Source organism: Lemur catta, chromosome 15 (assembly GCF_020740605.2).
Source record: "Lemur catta isolate mLemCat1 chromosome 15, mLemCat1.pri, whole genome shotgun sequence".
Classification (NCBI taxonomy): Eukaryota; Metazoa; Chordata; class Mammalia; order Primates; family Lemuridae; genus Lemur; species Lemur catta.
Genome location: NC_059142.1, coordinates 20,454,464 through 20,474,676, shown reverse-complemented (window position 1 = coordinate 20,474,676; position 20,213 = coordinate 20,454,464). Strand labels below are relative to the sequence as shown.

The following is a 20,213-nucleotide window of genomic DNA, read 5'->3' as shown; positions in this document are numbered from 1 at the left end:
GAAAATAGGTCTTATGTCAGCAGATGCTGAGAACAAAGGAGGTTTTTTATTTATTCACTAATAAACAATGAAAAAGCAAAAATTTGTATAACATGAAAGTACTGATAAACACAATTAAGGATATATGCTTGGGTTTTTGTGATCCAAGTGTTAGATTAAATTTATATATTTTGAAACAGAGGAGAATGATGTTCAAGCTATTAGTGATTAGCCTGATCCTCATGTTTGCTGACAACATTCTGGGAACAGCTACAACATCGGCAACTGCAAATTCTATGGCAACCTCCAAACCTGGGACAAGCCTGCATTCTAGGACCAGGCCGAATCCTGGGACAACCCTCAGTCTTGGAACCAGGCTGAATCCTGGGAGTAGCCCCAATCTTAAAACGACCCAAAATCCCAAGATGACTACGAATTCCAATCTGATCCTGAATACCAAGACAACTCTGAATACATCAGCGACCCCAAAGATAGTCACAGCTATGAACATGAACACTGTAACAAATGGTAGCACCATACTTAATCTAATGGACAATATTCTCTTTCTTTTTTATGTAATTGTTGCTGTTTTCTGTGCACTCAGGCCGAAATGAACTTGAACTGCCTGCATTCTTATCTCAGTCCTTATTATCTGAATGACAAGCACCCAAGGAAAATAAAATTTATTTCAACTTACTACTTAAGAAATTATCATTATCCTAACTTGATTTGGTTATATGCAAATTTTAATTGTGTAAGTTTATTATCGTAATATGATAGTTTCCTCCTTCCTTATAAAAAAAGTATGCACTATTCTATTAAATGTTAAAACAAGCAAAATACCATGCTTGCCTTTTAAATGTTGGGAAAACTGAACTGAAACTCAGATGTTTACATTAAAGATGTAAGAGAAGAAATTACATAGGTGGCATTTAACCAAAGGATGTGTGTGTGCATGTGTGAGAGAGAGAGAAATGAGGGATGAGGGATAGGGGCTAAAAGATAAAGGGTGGTCTGAGGGAAGTTGTTTTGTATTATTTTATTTTTTTAGCCCCCTCCCCGGGACCCAACTGGGCTGCGCTCATTGCCCAGCTGGGGCAGGGGAGCCTAAAAAAAAAAAAGTTATTTTTTATTAAATAGACAAAAAAGTGCTAATCTAATAAGGACAAATTATAGTACACCACAAAACAACACACCCACCTGTACTAACATTTAACAAATGTGTAATAGTAATATGCCATTCCAATAAAAAAAAGCCAATTTTGCTAACCTTTGTAATGCATTAATACTGTGGCTCCAAAGACAAGATTATCTCATATTGAGGAAACCCTTCTCTTGTTTTAAAAGATCATTCGTAAATCAGATGCCAGGAATTCAGAACTCATTTTCCCCATAGTAATATAATCTCGTAACTGTTGGTTAGATTTTCTTGTTGGTCTACACAGGTTGATTTATTCCACATATATAACAGTAATAACAACCTTTTTATTAGTAGTGCAGTTGTTAAGAGCTTTGGCTTAGGTTTGAAACCCAATTCTCATTCTTACTAGTTGTGCTACGTGGGTTAAATACATGACCTAGTAGAATTCCCAAACAAATATCAGTAATAAACTGAGTACAAATGCATCACTTTGGGTTCCTGTTAAGTATATAAATTAGGTCCTGAAATCAGATTTTCATTTGGCAGCCAAGGGTGGGGGCTGGGGACATATTTGTTTGTTTTAATTCCCCACATCATTCTGATAGCTAGGTTTGGGTTTCAGTTTATATACACATCAATTACTGTTAATAATAATACCTCAGAAAGCTACCACAAGATTAAATGAGAAATTATATAACACGCACAGTTTGCCTGATGCAGTATAAGTACTCAGTGAATGTTAGCTATTATCATTATTTGCTACTACCACCCAAAAAGCGATTGCCAAATATCACAATATTCCTAAGATAAAAAATCTTCATTGTAATTTTGGATTTTATATTTTTAATTATTCTTTTTTTTTTTTTTTTTTTGAGACAGGGTCTCACTCTATTGCCTGGGCTGGTGTGCAGTGGCATCATCACAGCTCATTGCAACTCAAATCCCTGGGTTCAAACGATTCTCCTGCCTCAGCCTTCCAAGTAGCTGGGACTACAGGCCCATGCCATAACACCTGGCTAATTTTTCTATTTTTTATACCGACAAGGTCTCACTCTTGCTCCTGGCCTCAAGCAATCCTCCTGCCTCAGCTTCCCAAAATGCTAGGATAACAGGCAAGAGCCACCGCAACTGGCCCATTTTAAATTATTCTTACAAAAACAATATATGCTCCTGACAATAAGTCAAACAATAACAGAGATATATAACAAAAATACTATAATTGATCCTCTACCTCCTGTAATCATACTTCTGAGATAAACCATGTGAACAATTTAATGTGTATAGTTTTACATATTTCTCAGTCTATACACATTCATGTGCATGTGCACACATACACAAACATATTACTCTGCATCTTGTAAGGTAAGTGTCAGAGTCATCCTTCTGGGTCTTCTTAAAGCGGTATGTATAGGACCTCTGTTACTTCTGCCTCTCCAGTATCTATTTTTCCTCATTCTGGTATGATTCATCTAATTTTCCTTTGAGAAACCCTGCCCACATGCCCTCTTTTCAGTTCACGCAATTCAGGTAGGGCTTGCTTCTTCACCACTGAGCTCCAAGAATGGGCACATGATCCAGGCCTAGATAACCAAGAAATTCTATCCCTCTTGCCATCGTGACTATGTCAGGAACTAACGTGTGGCTCATGCCAGGCCAATAAGATCAACCACTTTTGCTGAAACTACTAGGAAAGAGGTGTTTTTCCACTGAGGTTGTTAAGCTGGGAGGACACAAAGTACTGCGAGCCACTGCTTGGGAAGAGCTGCCTGGGAAAAAAACCAACATAAAGAACGTACATTCAAAAGCCAGAGAAGACAGATGTTCTCCAGATGATACTGTTCAAAGCTCTGCATCTAGTCATACAAGAATTTAGTACATCTTGATTTTCTTAGGTGCATGTGTCAAATTCCTTTTTGGTTCACACAAATTTGAATTGCATTTCTGCCACTTATAACAAGCAAAATAAATTCAACACATTGCATTATTCCATAATATAGATGTATCATCATTTATTCAACAATTCCCCCCTTTGAAATACACATATCATTTTCCCTTTTTTGCCACTACAAGCAATGCTACAACAATTGTCCTTGTATTTATGCTACTTTAACTACTACAGGGGAAGAGCATAAGCACATGCGAGAGACTATCAAGAAAAGTTTAGAAAAGTAAATTAAGCCAAAAGTATGGAGCACCTTGCATGTGCCTGACTACAGAGCTTGAACTTTACACGGGGAGTCAATGGGAAAGGCTATGTAGATGTGTACTGGAAAATGCCTCCAGAAGTAATGTCAGAATGACCTAGAAGTAGTCATCTGGGGATGAGGGAGGAAGAGAATAATGTTGCGTTAGTATAGGTAAGAGATAATGAGAGCTCCAGCAATATGGTAGGGAAAAAAATCGTTTCAAAACATATTTCCAAGGTACCTAATATTAGACCACTAAGGTCTAGTTTTTTAAAAAACAAAAATTAAAACATATATACCTAAAGGACAATTCCTGACAAGGGAATAGCACTCTATGGTCACATTTTGAATCACATGACTGCTGGGCCAGGAACTTGACTTAGGGGCAGCCAGAAATCTACTGGCTGGCCAGCACCTAGAATTAAAGGTTTTGCTAAACAGAGATACTTTTTATGCTGAACCACATTTTCTTTCTGGAATTTCAAACGTGCAATACTGAGGTAATAAAGGGGTTACTATCACAGCTGGGGCTTAAGCTGAAAGGATATAGAAAGAGGAAAATCATGAGGAAGAGTTGAACACAAAGCCATGTGAGAGTCAAAGAGCATACATAAGCTGGTTCCAGAACCAACAGCCACCTAGTTCTGTCTACATCTGGGCAGGCTCTGCTCTAATTTATGCTTTTCCTAAAGAACTACCTTCTTTAGAAAAGAAGAATGAATTCTTTGCAATAATAAAGGCCTAACTAAAACAACTTAATTGATTTGTCAGGATCTCATAGATAAAATCAAGATTTGGTGACTGACAATGAGGACGATAAAGAGAAAGAGAATGGAATTTAAAATGATTAGGGTTTCTAGACGGGGAACAGGAAGGGATGGTGATGCTATTGAGAATACAGTATGAAGAAGAGGCTGATCTCAATATACACTGAAATAAGTTTTGGACATTTCAAGTTTGAAATGTCTGTGGACTATCTATAAGGAGATTGAAATCTATAATTCAAAAACCTTTACCTAATGCATGGTAATCTAAGCCATGGAAACACAGGTACACCAAAAGAAAAGTCAAACCCAAGTGCTCTTTGATAAAGCTGGCTGTATACATTCAAGGCCTTCACCAACTTCTGGATTTGTATGATGGAATAACTGGGCTTCTCTCTGTTCTGATCTACTGTATGTTCATCTGTCCCGAAGCTAAGGCTTCACACACCAGGTGAAAATGAAGGCCAGGAGGAGCTCTAGTAGGTCTAAATAAGAAACTAAAAGGATTGAAAATCTGAAATTGACAGGATCATATTAAAAAAAAAAAAGATAGAAAGCCTTAAACTTATTCTGTATACAACTACTTTATCAGTCACAAAACACTTTACAGGAGAGGTAGACAGTTTTTATAAGTGCATTCCTTCCTTTTTAACATATGAAGAAACATTCAGAAAAACAAACTAACTTGTCTTAAGATTATGCAGCTAATAGACAACAGAGCTGAGAAGTCTCGGCACTTTCAAGCCACCATATTTGACAGGTTTTGTAGAAACCCCACTGGTTTAATCCCACTGAGGGGTCTGCATCAGACCCATCCCTGCTTTCCTTTAGCCTTTTCTAGATTACCACAGAGAAGGAATACAAATTTAACAGTTTCTGATCCTGTAGAAAAAGCCCAGCTTTGATGTTTTCCAGTAATCTTTGCTACTTTTAAACTAACAAGAATTCAAAGGAGAGCAGGGCAGAGGGCACACATCTATCTATCTCCCTCATCAAAATTTGTTTTTTAATTAGACAAAATAAGTAAAGTCAAAGTCTCCTGGTTGTATTGAAGGTTGGGGTTGGAGTGCAAATATGGTGCATCCCAAGTCCAAAAGAAAATTAGAATTATCTTAGGCAATTTAGAAATGGCAACCAAAATGAGAGTTGGAGAGAGGACTTTCATGGGAAAGTCAGGAAATGTTACTCAAGAGTTGTGAAAGAGGAGGGACAAAGAGAAACACAATTTTTCTTATTCTCTAGATTTCTTCATCTAGAGAATAAGTTCTGTGGACTTTTTGGCTTTAAGGCTACCTGAACTATCTGATTAAATAGGTTTCCCATCTTCCACCTGTCTTTCTTCACCCCTCACCCCACTATTTCTCAACCTCAATTTGTTTCTTACACACTGCCAAGTATTTGCTGCCCATGACCATTAAGTGTATTAACATAATTCCACAATTTCTGTTAAATTCAGGAAACTCATACTAAATCCTACAGCTGAGGAATAGGAGAATATAGTCCTTGAGATTCCAAAGTCAGTGGTCTCTCTATTATATTGTGTTATCTCTAAGGTTCCATTACCATGAATTTATGTCATGCTAAATGGAGAGAGTAAAACTGACTAAATAATGTCACAGATGAGTTTTCACAAGGAAGGCAAAATGAGGAAAGAAAGAAAAGACAATGGTAGCGAAAATAAAGCAAGCATCATATCTACTATAAAGGAGGAGCTCACAGCATTTCCAGAAAGGCTATCTAGGAACTAGCCTTGACTGAGGATAGCAAGAACAAATACAATTTTCCAGGATGTCTCCTGTGCCAATTTTATAGAGATTTCCCATAGCTCCTCTGAATTATATTCTAAATCACCCTGATACTGTCTTATATAGCGTATTACTAAAAGTTCTCAGAATAGGCTTAAGTTTTATTTGTTTTTTAAAAAAGTCCCTGATTATAATGTAGTGGATACTATTTAATCAGAATATACCTGAAGATAAAAGATTCTTTGGGGTTTTTTACTCTTAATAATTAATCCATTGTAGATAGTATTTTAAAATTTGATGTAGATAAGAAATGGGTAGTCTGAAAAGCAATTTCTAATATACTGAGCATCATTTTATGACACAATGGCTATTTACCCAGCTATACACTCCCAGGTAAACTCAATTCCTGGTAAGTCAAATAAGAAAAATCAAATTTGCTGTCTTTTTACATTTGTTGCCATTTTTTAAAATTCTGTTAAGAAACATTAAAACATGGTATTTACCTCCGTGCAACATAATAAAAAATAGGATTCCCAGCTTTGGAAGTCCCAGCTTGGTAGAAAATACTTAGCGTTTTCAAAGCCTTGAACTCTTCTTTTTCATGCACCTGATGCCTAGAAGAAAAAAAGAACAGATGAACTCAGAGGCTTTATATTGTCCACTATTTCCAAAAATCTACAACTGGATCAATGATAAAATATAAAAATGACAAACTCTTTAAAAAGCAACAGGCTTTCTGAAGGGTAAATTCAGCAACATGCACCAAAAGTTTCAAGGTGTTACTCTTTGAATCACAAGAGCACTTTTAGGACCATCCTAAGAAAACTACTGGACAGGGATATAAGTCATAGAACTGTCTTTACCCATGATGTTTTTTTCCCCAGAGAGAAGTTTTTGAGTTATCATTTGTTTTTTATGAATTCAGTTTATCAACCGTTCCTTGTCTGGTTTATGGATTTTGAATTGGATAAGGCCTTCCTTTGCCCATTTTTCTTCTTTGATTCATCGGAGTTTATCCTCATAAATGGTATGAAAATCTTTCTCCAGATGGTTATTCAGTTGTATTAGCACCATTTATTGAAAGTCCAATCTAATTTCCCTGATTTTCAATACCACTTTTATCATATGTTAAGTTCCCATATGTACTGAAATATATTTCTGAAAAACCATGGTTTAAGTTTTACAAATTCTGTTTAAGACTCAGTGTGCTTCTTTAATCTGAAGAGTCATGTCATTCAGCAACCCTCGAAAATTCTCGTCCATTCTCCCTTCAAATATCACCTCTTCCCTATTCTTACTAAGCCTGATTTCTGGAATATTTACTAGACATATGTCTGCCCTTCTCATTTATCTTGCGCATCTCTTAACCTCTTTCATATTTTCCATTTCTTTATCTATCTGTACTAACTGTAAGCTTGGTAATTTGCTCAGAAAATGCCTTCCCGGTATATATTTAAAAAAATTTTTTTTAATATATATTTTTTCTTTTACATAGTATTTCTACGTGCCTTGTATCTTGGGGAAGAGACTGTATTAGCTCAGTCCACCATGTTGCTGGTACCAGATCAGCATTTGTTTAATATTAATGGAAATAACCTAGAAAGCATTTGATAGGAGAAACAGATATACATGTGCATAGATAAATAACTGGGAAGCTATGTTATTGGAGCTATTAACCAAATGTTAATTGAATTTTTTCTAATAGGTGGGGATAAAACAATTTTTTTTACTTTCTTCTTCAGATTTCTCTATTTTGAGTAATTTAATAATTGTTTTTTTAATAACTGAGAAAATTATAAAGCTACCTTTTTTTAAAAAAGAGAAGGGTCTCAAAGAGCATCAATGGGAATTTAGAAGAGAACAAAAATAACATCTAACATTACACTTTACATGGACCAGACACTAAGTATATTACACATATTAAATCATTTAATCTTCAAAAGCACAGATGACTGCTTTGTAAGGGATGGTAGGATCTTAGAAAGAAAGGAATAATAAAAAGATGTTCTTAGAAAAATGGTTTGGATGTTCAGCAATGTTGAATGAAAAAGTTTTTATATTTTTGTACTGTGTAATTTTCAATTAGGTAATATAAAAATTTTGTATGGAATACATTCCCTTAATTATGTAGGAATAAATATTTGTTATACTGAGAAAAATCTAACAGAACTAAAAACAAAAATTAAACTGAAAGGACATTACATATTTATACATTTTTATATTCATACAGTCTTTTATATATTCATATTTTCTTTTACCAACATCAATGAATTAGAGTTATATGTACAAAACTATGGCCTATATGTAATATGATTAATAATAGGCAGTTACAATTCAAGGCATATTATATATAAATCTTTAATGTAAATGAACTTCTGAACATCAGATTCTGGTTTTTTTTTCTTTCTGCCTCTGGCACACACTATGAAGAAAAACATTTTACCCCACAGCCACGATGGAGCACTTAGTAAGTGTACAGTACTGTCAAAGGTACTTTAAAGACTGAAGAATTCAGCAAACTACCTTCACTGTAACATTATAGTGCTAAGTGTCTAACAATGAGGATCTTTTAGTTCACAAACTAAATCCCGGTAAATGAGATTTAAAACAAATGTCCATAGAAATTTTATAGCAACATTAAAGTATACTATATTTGCTGAGCCTTAATCTACAAGAATTTAAAGGCATTAACTTTTAGGAGAGTTCTGAAAAATATCACAGTGTAATAAAAAAACTCCTGCATCTAAAACCAAGAGACTTCTGGGTGTGGTGGCATGTGCCTGTAGTTCCAGCTACTAAGGAGGCTGAGGGGGGAGGATCACTTCAGTCCAGGAGTTTGAGGTTACAGTGAGTTATGACTGTGCCAATGCACTTCAGCCTGGATGACAGTGCAAGAACCTGTCTCAAAAATATATATACAAATATTACTGAAATATATACATATGAATATGTATATATTTCAATAATGCCTTGGGTAAGAGGAAAGTTGGATCCAAAAACATGGCAATGTGATTATTAGATACAACTATCATATCCAACAAGTGGCCTGGTGGTAAACTTTGCTTTTCAAACAAAAAGAAAGTAATCATCATTTCAAGGTTATATTTACCTAGTCATAAATTCCTCAAACTTCGAACTGGTAAGATTAAGGCTGGACCAGTGTGTATCTGCCACAGGTTTGTGCTCCGGAGGACCGAGGTATGCAAGAAGTGTTGCCATCTTATCAAAAGGTCGTCTTCCAACAGCTTTATGATCCCTACATACAACAAACTACTTAGAAAAAAGTAGCAGTTCACATTTAGCAGTACACATTTCTTTAGATTGTCACTGCTTGCTTTTCTTTTTACTGTCAGCTGGTGGTCCCTGCTGATTTGCAAACAGCACCAAAAAGACCTTAGGGATCATAAGTATACACTGAAACATCTCCCCAAAGTATAAAATTTACATAAAAATTCAATTTTTTCTAGAATTCATAATCCATTCCACTAAACAGTTGGTCAATCAGTAAGTAAAAATAACATTCTGATCCACTTCTTCTCAGGGTGAAAAGAATCCATCTTGAGAAACCAGTATTTATGAATCGAACATATTGCTCTGATAGCAGATCTTTGTGTAACCGGGGGAAACATGAATTTTCAATAACAACTAAAACTATGTAAGAATAACAAGATACTACTTCACAACATCAGATTGGCAAAAATTATGAAGTCTGATAATACCAACTTTGGTGAGGATGTGTATAAAAATATATTCTCACACAATTCTGGTAAAAGTGTAAATTGGTATGTACACTTTGTAAAGCTATTTGGCCATATCCAATAAAGTTGAGGCTAGGTGTACACCAGACCCAGCAATTATACATTTAGGTACTACACAAAGAGACAAGAATGAAGATATTTATTACATCACTATTTATACCAGTGAAAAATGGGAAACAAATGTAAATGCCCATTAATTCAGGAATGCAAAAATAAACTGTGATATAGTCCTTCAATGAAATACTAACTTGAGTTAAATAAATGATAAATCTTGAATAGAATGCTGCATGAAGAGGCTGTATTCACTATAGCATTGCTGTAAAATTTTAATACACACAAAACTATGTTATATATACCTGTAATTTCCTTATTTTATCAGTTACACGTATACTGCAGAATGGTATAAATGTACACCCAGGAAGCATACCAACCAGCTTTAGGAAGTAGGTATCTCTAGAGAGAAGCTTAGAAATGGGATTGTCAGAACCAGCATGGTGGCTCACGCCTGTAATCCTAGCACTCTGGGAGGCTAAGGCAGGCGGCTCGCTTGAGCTCAGGAGTTCAAGACCAGCCTGAGCAAAAGCAAGACCCTGTCTCTACTAAAAATAGAAAAAAAATTAGCTGGGGAACTAAAAAAATAGAAAAAAATTAGCCAGGCATGGTGGTGCGCACCTGTAGTCCCAGCTACTTGGGAGGCTGAGGCAGGAGGCTTGCTTGAGCCCAGGAGTTTGAGGTTGCTGTGAGCTAGGCTGACGCCACAGCACTCTAGCCCAGGAGACAGAGAAGGCTCTGTCTCAAAAAAAAAAAAAAAAAAAAAAACCAGAAAAGGAAATGGGATTGTCAAGAGGAAGAGTGTGTGTGTGTGTGTGTATATTCATCCCCCACCCACCAGAAATAAAATGTTATAAAGATCTAAAGTATAGCAAAATAATGTTAAAGCTAGTTGGTAGACATGGGTCTCTGTTACACTATTTTCTATACTTTTTTGTATGTTTGAAATGTGTATAATTTTTTAAAAACCAAAATAAAGAAACTCTCTAGCATCAAACTGTGAATATAAATATAAATTATATAAGAGAAAAAAATGTTTGTATTCAAAAGTTTCACAGTTTATTTTGCGGTCCGAAACAACTTCATTTTTCTATATTGGGGTATACATTAGTCACGCCTATGTCTACTTCAAACCATTAACAATTCATGAAGGATTAAAATGCCCTCTCTTTTAAACTCTCATTTCTTAATTGCTTAGCCTTAGCTTCATGGTCTCTTACCTTTCCCATGAATAAGCAAACCATTTTTACTGGCATTTGAAAATAATCTGGACTTATTTTACCTCTGTAAGGAACTCCTCAGACACAGAACTAAGGCCACTAGCAAATGTTTTAATTATTAAATTCCTAAGACTTAGCTGCTCTTCAGGTTCAAATGCCAATACTAACTTGAACTTTTAGTAAATTTAAACTTCTCTCTATTTTGTCACACATTATGTTTTACAGATTGAGAACCAAAAAATTCAAAGGGCTAATTTGAGATTTCTTAATTTGACATTAAAAAAAGAAAATCAGTAGCATCTAGGTAGGCTTGTTGATCATTTAATATGACTTAACCTTTTGCCCATTTTTTAAAAAAGAGTCTACCTTTCTCTTTACAAACTGTAATTCTTACTCTGAGAAGGGCTGTAAAGAGGAAAGCACTATTCATGACCAATAATTTTATAAATAAATCTAAACCGACAGTGTTCACTATCTCCATGATTGGGAAAGCTTACCTGTTGCTGGAAAGATACTGGCCAATTTTCTCTTGATTGTTCCAGAGTAGACGATGTAAAGCAAGCACATTGCCATCACTAATGAAGGAAAGACTATGATTTACGGCATCACTTGTAGGGCAATCAGATGCTATATCAAGGAAAAACCTTTAAAAATGCAAAGTGATTAGAATTTTCAACACTAGATACACTCATACCTATGTTTGAATTAAATTTATATGAAGTAACTTTGTGAAGTAACTGAGATTACAAATATGGAGGGCTTGCTCACACAATATGACTTGTCATTAAACAAAGCAAGAAGAACAAGGTGAAAGTTGGCTTTCCAATTCTGATACCTGGCTTCAGCTTTAGATTAGGCCCTAAAGTTAGAGAACAACAAAATTTAAATGGATGAGATTTTGGAGAGAAATCAGTATTTTACAGATAAGTAAATGGAGGCTCACACAAGATAAAAGACCTCCCCAAAGTTAAACAGCCTGTTAGGTCAGAACCAGGATCAGAATCTGGGTTCCTTTAACTTTTTATGGGTAGTCAAGTCTGCTAGAATATAAATCCTATGATGACATTCACTTTCTCTCCAATATGGCTTGGAGTCCAGCAATACACCTTTTAAACTCTAATTTCCCTAACAGAAAGAAGTCAGTAAGAACTATGATGATGATAAACTTGAAGAAAGACTTGTACAAGGCTAACTTAGATGATGAGATCAATTAAATTCATACTGTGTGAAAGGCAGAATTTTGGAGATTAACTTACATTTATAAAGTACTTTCACATGGATTATCTCATTTTGCTTTTCTAAAAACAACTCAGCAAACATAGTTTATTACTAGTTTACAGATAAACCAATAACTTAGGGAAATAAAGTGAATTCACTACTCAGTTTTGGAAATCTAGCAGAAAAGTCTTCTAAAATCACAAAGCCTCAACATTTGTCCAATTACTCATGAATAAAATATGTGTTTGCATTACTTGGTTTAAAGAGTAACTTTTTAGTTCAGATAAGCTTCCAAATTGAATTATCAAAAATATTCTCACATCAAAAAAATTCTGATTATATGCTAGCATAAATTATCTATACCAGTTTGGTTTTAGTTTTTAATAAAAGTAATCTTTTCCTTCTTCCTTGTCTACATATGGTACCAACCTTAAATCCTTTATTTTGCTAGATATGTCAAAAATCCCTCTTGGTTTTCAAATATAGAAATGACAACCAAATTTTAAAGAATATGGATTTATTTCATGACCATCTTTTATAGTAAAATAAGGTAAGACAAACTATGTCTTGACCTAGAAAGGAAACAGGAAAAAACCTACACAGGAACTTCAATGTAGACCAGGTACATGTACTTAAGTGAAACTGAAAACATCTGATTCCAACAGAGCGATCGACCAAGTGGCAGGCTGCTTACCTTCGAGCTGCATCAAAGTTGCTTTTCACAAAATCATTAAAAGGCCGCATATGCTCTTCTTTTGTAAAGAGAACATGATTGGCAATACTCTGAAGTATCTAAACAACAAAATAGGGTTACAAACAACCCGATTATTTATTGTATGAAGTCTATATATTAATATATCCTTTAAAAGTATGAATTTTCTCATTGATATAATTTCTATTAGTAGTTAAAAACCAATCATTTCTCATTCTATAAGTTACTCTAGGTGTTGTTTCTACTCTTTCCAAATGTAAATATAATTATATATACATCATTTACATATATAAAATACATATTAAAATTTTAAAATGTCCTTTTAAGTAAAAAATCCTATAGTCTACATTTTAGTCTGTTTCAGAACTTCCAGAATGATTACACAGAAACCTATCTCCAGAACACAAGATATTTGCTAGAATATTTTCTCATGATAATAAGGCCCACCAAGTACTGATCTAATGAATTCCTTTATAATATCAATAAAACAACAGCACATAATTGAAAACCATAAGGCATTTCAAAAGTAAATTCAAGAAGTACTGTATGAAAAACTGAAAATTTAGTTGAAAGAGGAATTTAAGATAGCTAGATTAACAAAATAATTCACCTTTGACATTAACTTCAAGCCCCTTTCGATTCTAGGTGGTGGCTTTTTATCTAAAATCCCTGCTTCATACGGTGAGACAATGGCAGGATTGATAAATCTGAGGAACATGGCACTTCCTACTGCACCGATGCTGTTCTGAGGGAAACGCTGGCTAACCACCTAAAAACAAGGAGGTTAGAATTGAGCATAAGGTTTGAATTAAAATAAAGAAATGGGAACAAAGAGCTCAAAGGTCAAATTTTGCACAAAAACTGCATCAATCAATCTTCATGAATGACAAATTTCTATTTTTTCCCTTCTCCTAAAATACCAGAAAATGAAGTTTACCCTCAATTCTAGTCTTATATCATATTAAAGACAATTACGGTATCTCAGAGGAAAGAAAATCCTCATGGATGAAGTGGGTAGAAGAAACCTGAAAAAAGATCTTCATTTTATCATCACTGTTTATACTATAAGTTTGATGAATAACAAAAACAGACCAAATTGTCACACAAATATTATATTTTATTAAGATTAATAGACATCAAAGTGTGGTCAACTCTTACACGGCAAAGCTATGTTTTTAACTGCAAACCCTCAAAACATCCTATACCTGATAGTAAATATTTACGTTTTGCTGTATACCAGGTACAATTGAATTTCTTGAAAAAATGCTTGTCATATACAATTTTTTTCTTAGATTCCTACTAAGAGAAAAAAAAAAACAAACTTACTTACAAGTAATGTTACTGCCAGTTCCTTTTCTTTACCAGCATGCTTTATAATATAAGGACCTACCTATTATTTAAACCATGGAGGAACAGGAATTCTTGGGGACCTAAAAGAAAAAAGGATCCCACTAGAAGAGAGAACCCCTATGTCTACCTCACTTTATAATTCTGTCAAATAAAAAAATTTAAGGATTCAAGAAATGGTTGCCCACCATGAGAAGCAATGTGAACTCTGTATTTAAAATGGGTTTATCTTCTCTTTATAAAACATTCTACATTGAAGACGGGTGCATTAGATTGGGAAAAGTGTTAGGAAACTGGCTTGGCTCACATCTCTTCCCAGTACCCTCCGTTTTAAGTCATTTTAACATACAGAAATTATATTTTTCTGCACTTTACATTTTTTACATGAACTACACACACACATTTAAAGAACACTTATGTAACATGTAGCGGCCCGATTACAGAACGGGGGATGAACACAGAAACACACAGACACACAAAGACGGTACAAGACTGCAGTGCCGAAAAGCACCAGTCCAGTCGCTTTATTTTTATACTCCTTTTGTCCAGCAGCTACTTTCTGGTACGTGACTATCTTTAGAGCCCTGAGGTGACATGTTCCATTTCTTATGGAAATTGCTCAAGGAAGGCAGACGTTTGCATCTTAACCTTTGGACCTCATTACCGCGTGCAGGACAGTGAGACATGCCTTGGCTTGTGTGCAAGACCTAAGGCCCTTGGCTATTTTCCATAGGGAACAGTTTGTCTGTTCAATAGGCCACTGACCTCTAGCTCCAGGAAGCATTCAGCAGTCAATAGGCCATGTCTGGACCTATTGACTTCTGGCCTCAAGGAGCATTCTGGACCTATTGACCTTTGGACCCAAGAAGCACGTCCAGCTTCGCTGACTCTGGGCTCAAGCCAATTCTTGCCCAGGGACGGTCCCTACATAACATTTTAATCTCTACAACTATTCTTGCATAGTGGGGCTAACTGCTGTTTAAAGCAGCAGCAACTACAACAGTAAAGCTTTAGTACTCCCCCTCAGTATTCTGGGATTTCAGGGATAAATAAACCTGCATTTCAAAGGACCTTGGGGAAAAAATGAGAAAATGGGATTTATGTGCAGCATCTCACATAACTCTTTTTCTTCACAATGCCTCGATAAAGTAATACTTCTTGTCAGTAATTCACATGGCTAACTCCAGATTAACTCTGGAAAGAATAAGGATTATTTCACTTCACCCTGTTCCATTTAGTGCTTCATATGGTCCACATTTTAAATGTATTCTTATCCACTACCTATAATCTCAAAATAATTTTCTTTTTCTTTTTTTTTTTTTTTTGAGACAGAGTCTCACTCTGTTGCCCAGGCTAGAGTGCCGTGGTGTCAGCCTCGCTCACAGCAACCTCAAACCGGGCTCAAGCGATCCTCCTGTCTCAGCCTCCCGAGTAGCTGGGACTACAGGCATGCTAATTTTTTCTGTATATATTTTTAGTTGTCCATATAATTTCTTTCTATTTTTAGTAGAGACGGGGTCTTGCTCTTCCTCAGGCTGGTCTCGAACTCCCAAGCTCAAACAATCCACCCACCTTGGCCTCCCAGAGTGCTAGGATTACAGGCGTGAGCCACCGCGCCCGGCCTCAAAATAATTTTCTAACATTTCTAATAGGAAGTAAGTGAAAAGATTTTAGAGAATGAAATATTTCTAAGAGGTGATAAAAGAGGTGAGTTATAGCTAACATATTCTCACCTTCACTTACACTACACATAGCTCAGGAAGCTTTTTTTGCGCTGCAGTATTTTCGGTGGTTATTGCATGAAGAATAATCTTATATAAATAAGGGGAAATTGGTAAAGGTGGCTAAATATAGCTGCCTTAGTAGAATGGCTTTAATACTTAAATACCGTTTATTTTTAGCTAAAATATACAGATATAGAATTAGATTTAGAATTAGATATAGAATTTTAATTTATTTTTATTTAATTTTATTTTTTGAGATAGGGTTTAGTTCTGTTGCCTGCTCTAGGGTGCAGTGGCATCATCATAACTCACTGCAACCTCAAACTCCTGGGCTCAAGCAATCCTCCCGCCTCAGCCTCCCAAGCAGTTGGGGCTACTGGTGCACCACCACCACGCCTGGCTAATTTTTCTATTTTTTGTAGAGATAGGGTCTCAATATGCTGCTCAGGCTGGTCTCAAACTCCTATCCTCAAGCAATTCTCCCGCCTTGGCCTCCTAAAGTGCTAGGATTACAGGCACGAGCCACCGCATCTAGCCTAGAATTTTTAGTTTTAGATATAGAATTGAGAAGAAAAGTCAAGTGCTTCTACTATTCTAGTACTGTGTTTAAACTTTTGGGGATTAGGAACCTCTTTGAAATCTGATAAAAGTCAGAAAAGTGAATGTATGCATTCACACAGACAAAAGTCTTCATATAATTTCAGAATTTTTATAGATTACCATTGCTGAGTGGTCCCAAATTTTAATTTTAAAACAGATAAATCATTGACAAACCTGCAAGATCTTAAAGCCTTTAAAGAATGAGTTAGCAAGAGGGAAGAGGACTAAAAACTGTTTTGTATTTAATTTTAAATAGACTGGTCTAAAGAATTAGCATGGAATCACTTTAACTTTTCAAAAAGCTAAACTGGCTTTCAAAGAACCAGCTAGTTTATAAAATAAATATTAACCAGCAGTGAAAGTGCCTCATAAAAATCAGTAACTTAATATGCACATGGAGAGCTCTTTCAAAATACCTTTTTTTTTTCCTTTTTTTTTTTTAGGCTAGTGAAGTGAAGCAGTGGAGTAGACAAGGAACAAGGAAATCTGTCACTGGTTGTGATCAATTAGTCAAAATACAGTTTTTGAAAACAGCTCTTTATTGGTTTTCTCTAGGACAAAGAAGTTTTAAAGTATGACTTACATTTATACCTGATTTATACTTAATAGTACTCAGCGTCAGAATTTAATGAAAACCTGAGTGTATTATTTCCCAAACACTTCCACCATCTTCCACATCTTCCAAAATAATTCATGTCAAAACAAAAAGTATCCATATCTCCAGAACATACATTTTTTCATGTATCTCACTGATAGTAGAATTAATACATTTTTTGAACTAAAAACTGATAAAAACGTATCAATAAAAATGCTATATAACAAGTTTCAAGAATTTCAATCAATTTATAAAAGGATTGCTTTCTTCATTCACCACTAATTAACATCAATGTAATTTTACTTCATAATACACACATATTCAAGTGTGTTTTTTTTTAATCCATAAAAACATAATTTGGATCCAAAAGACATTCTGCATAAAAGGTCAAACTTGGACCAGTCTATGTGTTGAGACCAGTTATCAGCCAACTGTCCCCTTTACTTCCTTTGGTAAAAGCGGAACTACATGATGGAAATAAATGCAGTCATAAGCGGCACATCAGCAGGAGCACTGCTACCCATATGTGATTAATTATTCCAAATTCTCCCTGAGGTAGGCAGTGAACTTCCAAAGTAAATCTAATTATACATTATATGTTTGAATATAATGAACAGAATTATCTGTAATATGACTATACCAAAAGCCAGAACCTTCTCTCTATATTTTATGTATTTCAATCCATGATACATATACTCCCCAGAAGAAAGTCACCTTGCTCTTAAAAGAAAAGATCATTAGGTTCTGTTAAGCAAACAATTCCATAAAACAACATTTTAAATTTATCATGACTATTCTGTCTTTATACTTTGGAATGTGCTCTAAAATATCTCAAATTACCAATTACATTCCCCTTGTTTCCACGAGGAGCTCACATCACCTGTGCTGAGAAATACATTCCAAAACTTAGTGTTACCCAGAAACTTAAAAAAATCTGAAAATAACTCTAGCAGAAAAAAAATTCAAGGAACAATTTTAGACAAAATCTTAATGAATAAAGCAATGTTAAGTTTAATTTTAAATAGAAAACATGCTCTAGAAAAACACAGAAAATCTGAATTTTAATTTATGTGATATACTACACAATGGTATTAGTACAACACTGAACAAGAGTGTTAGAAACAGTAATTAATTTCAATAGCGATGATGTATATTATGTTAAACCCACATATGCTGAGAATTAGAAGGCTGAAGCATTAGAAAGACATGTCTTTATTGGGCAAGAAGGCTATCCAATCCAATCCAATCTATTTGTTCACAGATGACCAAATATACTTAACATACTCAAAAATAAAATCTTGAATGGACACAATAAAAGCATGTGTCTCTAAATTTTAATTTTGTTCTGAATTTACAACAGAAATTTATATTTAAAGCTTAGATAATTTATATGTAAAGCTTAGAAACTTATATGTAAAGCTTTATCATATGTAAAGCTAAGACAAGGAATGAAAGATGAAACCAGATGAACACTATATTCTAAATTGTACCTTTTTAAGAAAACCATCTACCTGACTCCTAAAAGTTTTCTTTTGCTAACAATCATTTGGACTTTTTTAAAACAATCATTTTGTCATTAGAAAAACAAAGATAGGACTCACCTTGATAAAGATAAGTCACAGTGACAGATAATGGCAAATTTAAAATGAATACATGTTGTATTAATATTTGGGGGAAAATTCCATTCACTGGAAGAAAATAAGTATGACTACCATAACTTACTTTCTTTTAAATAAATTAAGGCAAGTTCATAGAAGAAGGCAGAATATTCATATCATGTTTGCAAAATGAGGTGTTTCTCTACATATAATGGACTCACTGAGTTATCATTTACCTTAGATTTTCTCTGAGGTAAAAGTGATTTTACCATTAGAATTTCTATAATCTGAGCATAAACATCTAAATTCTGGCTGAGACTGTCTAGATAAAATTATACGGAATAAAAAATTGGTGGCTCGTTGGTCTAAGGGTATGACTCTCGCTTAGGAATAAAAAATAAAATTTAACAACTTTTAGGTAAGATTTAGAAAGTGACATTTTCCTGCCATATACTTCTAAAAATTAAGAAAAACTTTCATTCTTAGCAAAGAAATCACTCACATTACCTGCAAACAATAAGCAAGAATGAAGAGTCAGCATTTCCTAAGGCCTTGAAATTAAGTTTCTTTTGAATTCACTTACAATTTTAAAAATAACAATAATAAAATTAGACTGAGGATATCCAATGCAACAAATGCCCACAAAACGCCTTTGGAATAAATCAAACCAAAGGAACACAGAGAATGTTTCAATGTAACTTAATTCCAGGGTTAATTGAAATGAAAGCTATTTTGTGCCAGAATTAGTAGAATGATTTTACAGTGAAGGTCAAATAGGCTGAAGTGAAGATGTTCTTAACAAACAGCAAAAGATTTTTGTTTTGCTTTGAAAGAAACAGCTAATAAAAAGTTCTCCAAACTTACTGATTTTTTGTTTTCCTTTTTTTCTTTTACTGTAGCTTTATTCAGTAGGGAGTGGCAAGTTGCCTACAGAACAGAGATGAGCACAAACAAGTCACAGCACCGACTACATACAGCAACAAAAACAATGTTGGCTTGTACATAAAATTATACAATAAAATGTAACACAAATGGAATCAACAAAAAAATCAGAAATCAACTGAATTTTGAGGGATGAATTTTAATTCTGGGTTTTAATTTTTATCACATTTTTAAGCCAAGCACTAAAATAGCAAGAAATGTTGAGACCCAATCATGTCTACTATTTCTGGCTATGAATCACAGAAAAGCTCTCCCCAAGTGAATTTGAGGATATTAAATATTTACATTTTAGTTAATCCCTAGCTTTTGATAAATTTTATATAAAACATTACAAGTAGACCACACACTAAAAACATTTCTTTGTGTCTACATAATTTTTTCTTGATATGTAAAATATTTCTCTGTGTATCCTTCAATTGACTTAAGAGTTCTTTTTTCAACATCTGGCATTTAATTAAGATCCTACTGACTAAAGAATAAAAATGAAATAGCTAAACATCATAGAAAAATTCATGTTAGAGATTCTGAATTAAAAATCTCCTTCTCTAGAAAAGATTACTCTTAAAATTTCACATATTTTTCAGTGTTCGCAGGCTACTTCCTGAAATGGTACTACATCAGAAGAGGTTAAAA

At 34.4% G+C, this 20,213-nt stretch overlaps 1 protein-coding gene across 2 annotated transcripts in view; it reads right to left on the bottom strand.

Annotated features, from left to right (window-relative positions):
* NF1 (neurofibromin 1) overlaps positions 1-20,213 on the bottom strand; it is a 248,794-nt gene that overhangs the window by 92,686 nt on the left and 135,895 nt on the right. Inside the window, exons 31-36 of one of the 2 annotated variants that reach the window (XM_045525424.1) lie at positions 19,503-19,565; positions 13,385-13,543; positions 12,757-12,854; positions 11,342-11,488; positions 8,925-9,071; positions 6,319-6,429 (exon numbers count right to left, since the gene is read on the bottom strand). In XM_045525424.1, coding sequence (XP_045381380.1) covers positions 6,319-6,429; positions 8,925-9,071; positions 11,342-11,488; positions 12,757-12,854; positions 13,385-13,543; positions 19,503-19,565 — 725 coding nt within the window. The remainder of the gene's footprint in view (positions 1-6,318; positions 6,430-8,924; positions 9,072-11,341; positions 11,489-12,756; positions 12,855-13,384; positions 13,544-19,502; positions 19,566-20,213) is intronic. The other variant, XM_045525425.1, reaches the window with a different exon arrangement.